The sequence below is a fragment of the Camelina sativa genome, chromosome 3 (assembly GCF_000633955.1).
Source record: "Camelina sativa cultivar DH55 chromosome 3, Cs, whole genome shotgun sequence".
NCBI classification, from domain to species: Eukaryota; Viridiplantae; Streptophyta; class Magnoliopsida; order Brassicales; family Brassicaceae; genus Camelina; species Camelina sativa.
Window position 1 is genome coordinate 14,805,380 of NC_025687.1, and position 9,589 is coordinate 14,814,968.

The window sequence follows — 9,589 nt, forward strand, 5'->3', positions numbered from 1 at the left end:
AACATGTAATGAAAAAAAAAAAAAAAAAAAAAGAAGTAAAAGTCTTATTTATCTACCTGAACAGTCTTTCCCAAATAATCTCCTTTCCTCTCTTTAGCAATAACATGCTGTGTGACACAGACAGAGAAGTGTATAAGAAGATTAAGTCGCAGACCTAACAACATCAATCAACCTAACAAATTAGTTGAGATCTAGATCTTACTTACCTGGTAAATTTTCCCAGTAGTGATGTTATTGTCTCTGGTTAATTTAATATCTAAAAACCTCTCGTAGTTTCCAAGATCAAGATCCACCTTTTCCCAAGAATCACATCAAAAACAAAAAACAAAAAAGTTCTCAAAAAGCTAAGTCTTTTAATCTTTACAAAAAAGTTTCAAAACAAAAAGAAAGAAAGTCATATTTATTTTACCTCACCACCATCGTCCAAGACAAACACTTCACCATGCTCAAATGGAGACATGGTTCCAGCATCAGTGTTTAGATAAGGATCTGGAATAAGATTTTGAGTGCTCCGTAAGCAAAAACATCATTTGAATTGACTAAACCAGAAAGAGAGAGATAAGAGAGAGAGTATTAAAAAAGCAAGTAAAGTACCGATTTTGATAGAAGTAACACGAAGACCACAAGCTTTAAGGAGAACACCAATACTACTAGCTGTTACTCCTTTGCCTAATCCACTCACAACACCGCCTGTCACAAGCACGTACTTCATCTTCTTCCTTCCGATTTCAAAACCAAAAAAAACTTTCTCTTAAGTGTAAAATCAACTAGTCGTCCTGTACCAGTAACCAAAGGAGGAGAAACCAAATCAGTCAACAGTCAAAGAAACAGAAGCAAGTGATTGGTTACAAACAGAGTAGCAGAAACCAGAAAGTGAGAAAGGACGAAGCTTTTGAAATGTTTAACAGAGAAATTGGATTCTTGTAGACTTAACATCTCCTTAAACGCAGAACACAGAGAATGGCCAAAAAAAAGATTTTTTTTTTTAAAAAATGAAACTTTCTCTGGTTATTTGGTTTCGAAATCAGTATCCAAACAGAGCAAAAGCTGTTACATTTCCATGTGTATCAAACTCAGAACACAGAGAGATTCCTAAATCAGAGAGTGACCTGAGAGTAGCACCAGCGGTTGGGTTTGTTTTTCCCGACGGCTCTGGATTTTATTAAATAGAAGAAAAGAAAGAAACTGTGTATTGTTGGGGTTTGTGGGTTTTGATGGGTTTATCGGATAAGGATAAAGGGCGGCGAGAAAAGTGTGAAAACGATGGAGAAGAGAGAGAGAGAGAGAAGAATGAGAGTTTTAATTTTTTTTCTAGGTTCACGCCATTGACGACGGAAGCCGTTTTATAAAGAGTAGAGAGAAGAGAGAAACACTGTAATAGCAGCGAAGAAGAGCGCCTCTCTCTCTCTCTCTCTCTCTCTCTCTCTCTCAAAACCCCCCCAATGTAAACCCTCCACGGCTCCACCTATATTTCTTTCTCTTAATTATTTTATTTCATTTTCTATATTTGGATTTATATTTGCGGATCCTACTTAATAATAATATCTTTAATACAGTTTATATTTATTTACCTATCTCTTAAAAAGTAAACAAATTTATTTAAATCACTAATGAAATAACTACGGTATAATTATTTATTCCTACTCTGATATGATTTTATTGTCATATTTCTTAAAATTATGCCGATACCCGGACGTATGTATGAGTTTTTCTATTAAAAAAATCTGTAGTTTGTTCATTTGTAACATTTATTTTTGTTAAATTATTTGTGACTACTTAAACCAATTTTATTGATATTTAAAAAAAAAAAAATCACTCTTTCGCTCTTTTCAAGTTAGGTTGAGTTTGTTATATTACTCAAAATGGATAATTTATAGGTGTGCATCTATAGATTCATATTTTCAATAATATTTTTATTTTGGCTTTGTTATATATGATTTTTAGTTTATTCAAATCTCTAATGCTCATTTAAAATGTAAAATTTAATTATTAAGAGAAAAAAAAATATTAAATATTTAGGTTTGCGAGAAGTTGTATAACAATCTTCATTAAACAACAGCATGCATATAAATCCTCATATGCATTAGATAATATTTTGTGTCTTCATAACATCAAATCGTCTTGAAACAAACTTTGTAGTACACTACAAAAATGAATTAAGAAATTGAAAGGCGCATAAGATATTGTAATTTCTTTTTTTTTTAAAGATACAGTACTGTGGTTCGAAATGCTCTTCTTTGTTTTTCTTGATTTCATGTTAGTACATTAAAATTTCTTTCCATGAACAAAAAAACATAACAACTTTTAAAAAAGTTTGTTAGTTATACCCGGGTTATTCCTAATACACAAAATTAGATAATTGATAATAATGTTGGTTAATTTCAAGGTAATATATATTCGAGTAAAAAAAATATGTCAAAAGATTAATAACGGTGTATTCAATTTATTTCAACGAAAAAAAATATATAAAAAAAATATTTCAACTAGTCACACAGAATTACATGTAGTAACTTTATTATAGTTAAAATATATATTCTCCATTTTGCGTATTGGATGTGAAATATGAAAGGTTCTGTGGACATGAGTTATTGGCCTGTCTTTAGCACTGTGACCACTCAGATGGACCACTATAACGGTATTAACTAATCACTATTCTTCTCCGACTAATCACTAATGTTATCTTTCTTTTTCCTTCTTTTGACCACGTATCTAAAATTGCACACAACTCAATCAATTCGACTCGAGATATAGAAATGTGTTTGTTTTTTCTAAGTGAAGCTGTCCAACCGGTTTTTGGTTATGGAACTGATGATTTTTTTATATTATGATTATGTAATATAGAACTATAAGGACAATCGAATTTCGAATAATTCTATTTGGGTCCGATTATAACCAATATATATACTTCTATAAAATATTTTAAAAAATCCTTCATTTTTTTTTTGTAAAAATAAATCCTTAATTTTGATCATTTATTTTAATTTCGTTAACAACCCAGTTTAAAATTCTTATGGTTTATATTTATTTTGGATTTTACTTTTTACTGAAGCAAGATCTTGTGATTACATGCGTTACAGATCTAGCAATGGTCGTATTGGACCCACCGGTTTGATCTATGTCCGCATAAACGTGGAAATTTACAACGACGTTGTTCGCATTTTTTACGTTTTCCGTTTGGCCGAAACCAGGAAACTCCTTTATTATAAATAACTAATTTGATATCCAAATTCAAATTTTTTTAAAAAATATCTGAAACCAAAATCAGAATATATCAAAAGATCAGATTACTAATTATTGGTCATTGGATCTTTCAACGCATGTAAAACAATTGACATTTAAAATTTAGTTTCTGAAAGGGAATCTTAGCATTGGTTACTCATTCATAGGTGACGTAGCGGAAGCTAATAGGGATAGAACTAGAGATTCGTTGATTCTTCAGAATACCGGATAACTAGGTTTTGAGAGTCCTCCTCTCAGGGCTTTCGCAAAAGCTCTTGGATTTGTGAATACTCTTCACAGTGGCTTATCAAAACCTCTTTAAATCTTTCGATTAATCAATTCATCAATAACTGAATACAATAGGAGGCTATATATAATAAAGCATAAAACCCTAAAACATAGAATATTCTAGGATAATTATAATTAATAAATTAAAAGATAATAATAATTGATATTTGGAAATTATCCAAATATCTCGCTACATCAGGTCTCGCCGGCCAAGAAAAGATTCGTCCTCGAATCTTGTATCTTCGCTGCATCAGCTCCCTCCAACCAAGAAAGATTCGGCCTCGAATCTTCAGCAACGTTTTTAACATAGGAGATTTTCGAAGATCCATCTTCATCTCCATCTTTTGGTGTTGCCCAATTTTTGCACAGACACGGTCTGACCCAAACTTTGCGCGAACTTGGTATGACCCGAAATTTATACCGATCTGGTCTGACCCGAAATTTGTACCGACCCAGTCTAACCCGAAATTTGCACGAACCGTATCTTGCCCGAAGTTCGCACAGATTTTTTTTCTGCAGAAAACCCTAATTTTGCACGGATCTGCCTCTTCCAGGATTTTGCACAGACTGAAACTTCAACGACTTCTGTAGAATAACCGAAATTTGCACAAATTGAATCTTCTGCAAAATTATTACGAACCGGAATTTGCACAGATATGGTAGAAATCGTGTTCAGCACAGATTTCGCACAGATCTGAAAATGTCCGTATTTTGCACAAACGAAATCCTCCTCATAAACATCGTAGATGGGAGGACCATAGAACTCCTTGTACTGCCCATACAAGTCTTCCGAAGAAATAAACGGATATACATCCGCAGGATAGAGACATCCAATCATCAGAGTAATCAAAGAACCGATTTGGCTCTGATACCAACTGACGTAGCGGAAGCTAATAGGGATAGAACTAGAGATCCATTGATTCCTCAGAATAACGGATAACTAGGTTTTGAGAGTCCTCCTCTCAGGGCTTTCGCAAAAGCTCTTGGATTTGTGAATACTCTTCATAGTGGTTTATCAAAACCTCTTTAAATCTTTCGATTAATCAATTCATCAATAACTGAATACAATAGGAGGTTATATATAATAAAGCATAAAACCCTAAAACATAGAATATTCTAGAATAATTATAATTAATAAATTAAAAGATAATAATAATTGATATTTGGAAATTATCCAAATATCTCGTTGCATTATCTTGTGCAAAAAAAAAAAAATTCTTTTCAATTGGAGGTCTTATTTGTAGTTTTCAGATATTTGGGGTGTTTTTTTTTGTCAAAATATCAAATGTTAAGGGCCTAAAATTTTGTAATTTGTTTTCAAAAATAATTTGACATGGTGTAAAAGCACCTCTTGCACCATGCCATCGCCGAGCCTGTTAATGCAGCAAATATCTATTATTATTATCTTTTAATTTATTAATTATAATTATTCTAGAATATTCTATGTTTTAGGGTTTATGCTTTATTATATATAGCCTTCTTAGGCCTCCTATTGTAGTCAATTATTGATGAATTGATTAATCGAAAGATTTAAAGAGGTTTTGATAAACCACTGTGAAGAGTATTCACAAATCCAAGAGCTTTTGCGAAAGCCCTGAGAAGAGGACTCTCAAAACCTAGTTATCCGGTATTCTGAGGAATCAACGGATCTCTAGTTCTATCCCTATTAGCTTCCGCTACGTCAGTTGGTATCAGAGCTGATGCAGCGAAAATACAAGATTCGAGGACGAATCTTTTCTTGGCCGGTGAGACCTGATGCAGCGAGATATTTGGATAATTTCCAAATATCTATTATTATTATCTTTTAATTTATTAATTATAATTATTCTAGAATATTCTATGTTTTAGGGTTTTATGCTTTATTATACATAGCCTTCTTGGGCCTCCTATTGTTTTCAGTTATTAATGAATTGATTAATCAAAAGATTTAAAGAGGTTTTGATAAATCACTGTGAAGAATATTCACAAATCCAAGAGTTTTTACGAAAGCCCTAAAAGGAAAACTCTCAAAACCTAGTTATCCGGTATTCTGAAGAATCAACGGATCTCTAGTTCTATTCCTATTAGCTTCCGCTACATCACATAGTCCAAAAAAAATTTGAGCCGGCCCTGCTCATTCATGACCCTGATCATACTAACCGTATAATGACGTAGTTACCATGTTTTTACTCTACGGTATTTAATTGTTGTAATAAACAATTGAAATATGTACCATCATCATTGAGCCCAACAATGTTATCTTTCTATCAAAATTTATTACTAAAGAAAAATAAAACAATGTTATCTTCTATTGCTTTCCTATTTTTATTTTTATCTTCTTCTTTTTTTTTTCATTTACATACATGAACAAAAATGTTGATATGTGGCATTGTTGGTTAAGTACTGCGACACTCGTTGAGTTTCCAACCGATCGTTAGACATAGTATATTTTATATGTCGAGAATTTACTACAAAATGAAAAAATCTACTACGAAAATGGTATTGCTAGTTATCTTTGGTAAAATCAACAAAAAAATTTACAAGTATCATATGTATTCGTTAATCTGTATATTGAATATAATGAATGGAATGGAACAAATAGTTTATTGTTTACTCTTTTTAAATAAAAAAAATTCACTATACATTTTAAAGAATGTGTGCTTTTTATCTTCGCGAAAGTCAAAAAGTAAATTTTTTAAAAAAATGAGAAATTTAATTGCAAATAAGAGGAGAAATAATTAGAAAAATGTAAAAAAAAAATGCTAAAGAAAAAGGTCAAAGGAGTAATCTTTTATATTTAACTTTTAAGAAACCCACCAAACTTATAACTACCAACTAACATTCATACATGCATATGCACACTTTATGATCCATATCTTCTACTGTCCAATGACTCTCTAATAACATGGAATTTTAATCCTTTTTTTATTTTATGTTCCTTGTGGTTAAATTCTACTAGCATTATTATTCTAACAATAATTTTACAATAAGTATCTAAAACTGCCGAGCAAACTGAGTGAATAAAAATAAAATGCATGACAACAAAGAAATGATATATAAACAACCACTTGAACTATTTGACAGAATCAAAGAGTAAAAATCCTCGTAAATAATCAACAAAACATGCATGAAACATTGGTTTTTTATTTCTATTCTTATCTGGTGCCAAATTGTTTAGTTAATATTGTTATGTACTATTGATTTCTTCTTGCATATACTTTCGAGTATGTGATGGAATGGGTGGAACTAACTTTATATCTACTTTTTTCGAAAATTTGCACACAGTTGCAATTAACTTGCATTTATAATAGTGACCCCAAATTTTGTTATTACACCTGCTTATTGCTTAATGTAGTCAAATGGGACCAAAATCATCCATGAATCGATCGAACATTTGTATTCACGTAGGATCGATGTTTTTTTCTTTTCTAAATCATTCCGTATTATTATTATTAGGACATGACATTGCAACCCACGAGCCACGAATGTGAGAGAGTGGATCGGTGGCTCTGTCGGTCTTTTACCAAACCCATCAGTGTGTCCCACTGTACGCCACGTGTCATATCTCTTGTGTCTGGTCAAATGTTGCATCTGCGTTTGTTTCGGAAGCTTTAAGATTATTCTATTCGTATTGAGACCAGAGTGACAAAGTCCATGCTCTTTTTACGATATATATATTAAACTAAACTTCCTTGCAAATTAATTTAAATTCATTCATTGGATCAGGTTAGTTGGTCTACGTCACACCAAATTTGACCCGTAATCCATTTTTTAAAAGTATGGATAATGCTGCATAACTTTGATTTTTATCGGACTGAGATCTTCACAATCAGCAGTTCTAATATTTAAATTTATATGTTGGTAGATTGGAATTATTTATCCAGTGCGTATATCGCTCATTTTCAGTTACCTTATATATCATATATATTGTTACATCATGTATAATTTAATGTCCATTTACCCAAATGCAATGTCCATTCCACTAGATAGAAAGATCTTTTTTAATGCTACCATTTATATCCGAATTCAAATTCTTAGTTAATGTACGTGGATTCATCATAATCTTATTAAAAATGATTCCAAATTATATAAAAACATATAGATGAATCAGATGTAAAAAATGGTCTGGTTATCAAAAAATAAAGTGTAATTGCCCACAACAAAATGAGTGTAGGCTAGTAACTAGTTTGACTTTTCCAGTAATTAATGATATATAATAAGACAACAATAAGCCAAACTATATAAATTCTATCCACTTTGAATTTTGCACATGCGATTATGTATTAAAAACGAATAGTGAGATATGGGTGACTTATCATATGACAAAACACTTATATATATTTTAAACTTGTAAGGGCAATAAGTTTCCCAAAGAAAGAGTTATATGAACGATGAAAAAAAGAAGAGAGTGACCTAAGTTGTTTTATTCTTTTCTTAAAAGGGCGAGGGTGACGTGGTGGTGACTGGAAGAGCCATGTCTAGTGTGGCGCCTAGTTAGCGTCGTGTCGGTACATCGTCAGCTCCACATGTCAACTTACTGCTGGTCAAACATAATCAATGTTCATAACTTTTGTCTTAATGAATTTCCTCCTAGTGTTTTTGTATTCAGTACAAAATAAACTTTTTTTGTTTGTTTTGGGTCGCAATCAAAATATACTTTTCTATGTTTATATGAAGAATACAATGCCAATGGTTAAAAGTTAAAGCTTAATACAGTAGTAGTTGAAAGACAATGTTAAAGAGTAAAAAGTAAAATCTAGTTATATTTCTGTGTTTTGTTAAAAGAATTACCAACAAAGTAATTGGACTGATACTTTTTTCTACTGTGTTAAAGTAAAATATAGAATAAATCGTTTTTTTTGTGTTTGGTGGAGAAAAATGTTATATCACTAGGATTTACTCCGTATTACACCACGTGACCATTGTTTTTTTATATTATCAAATTTAGTTTGTTGCAAAAGTTTAGTTTTTTGTTTTGTCTGCTAAGACATACTAAATATATTTGCACAATCTCAGTTTGATAAAACTAACTATACATATATAGTTATTACTGTAGGAGATGAGGTCCACAATTTATAGTGCTATATATATCTAACTTATTTGTTATAGTGCTGATTTTTTGTTTTACTTGTTTACGAACACAAAAAAATAAGAATAAAATTTTAAAGGAATTGTCACTATTAGTTTTGATAAAATACATTAGCCCTATTAATTTACTATCCCATATTAAAAAGAGCATAGCTTTATTTGTGACATAAATTGAACATCAAAGTAATGTTCATAAATTTTTCAGATGACAAAATCGTACTATTTTAGTTAGTCTTTTAATTGTGGTAGACTGGTAGTAATGCTAAATAAAGAAAATCCCTTATACTGCTTATTTTTATTTTCGTTTCTGTGTATGTCCTTCTTATTGTACCAAAGAAAATTTTAGGAAGTAACAAAAAAGAGAGTCATATTTGGCGTTAATGTGCTTTATATTTGCGTTATTGATTTGATTTTTTTTTTAACTTACATTGTAAAAAACAGGGAAAAAACCCAATTTTGTCATCTTGACCTGGAAAAGAAAATATTTCTCCATCATCAACCTTGATTCTTCTCATTATCATCCTCTTTTTTTTTTTTGAACAACAGCAAGGCATGCTATATAACATCATCTTCCTCTTTTCATTATCTGAGACTTTCTTATCCCGATTAAACCAGAAATTAAGGCATGCTATATAAAAATAAAAGTACTTTAGAAAACTCACTTTTCAACTCTTAAATAAATATCGATTTATTAGCTGGATTGTTGTTCTCTTTAAGCAAGTCCACTCCCCAATGTTAACGATTTGGCCATCTAGAAAGAAAACAAAAATTTAGTATAGTTGCTAAAAATCTGAAACAATGACTCATCTACAAAAACAATTAAGACTGGACTTATGTAAAATACAAATCAACAACCAATAAACAAATATAAAGCAGCCATTGGAATATTAAGGGTTGGTTTGTTTCTAAGCTAAATGCTCGTTTGAGATTGTGCATTTTCGTTAAAATATAACCTTAGTATTTATAGAGTTTAAAGTGATGATAATAGTAGTTGTGATATCAAATCGCAAAAGAA

General features: G+C 31.1%; 1 protein-coding gene across 2 annotated transcripts in view; it reads right to left on the reverse strand.

Annotated features, from left to right (window-relative positions):
* LOC104777121 (CTP synthase) overlaps positions 1–1,424 on the reverse strand; it is a 5,072-nt gene extending 3,648 nt beyond the window's left edge. The window contains exons 1-5 of one of the 2 annotated variants that reach the window (XM_010501329.2): positions 1,110–1,424; positions 595–776; positions 410–489; positions 207–293; positions 57–107 (exon numbers count right to left, since the gene is read on the reverse strand). In XM_010501329.2, coding sequence (XP_010499631.1) covers positions 57–107; positions 207–293; positions 410–489; positions 595–712 — 336 coding nt within the window. In that variant the 5' untranslated portion in view covers positions 713–776; positions 1,110–1,424. The remainder of the gene's footprint in view (positions 1–56; positions 108–206; positions 294–409; positions 490–594; positions 777–1,109) is intronic. The other variant, XM_010501331.2, reaches the window with a different exon arrangement.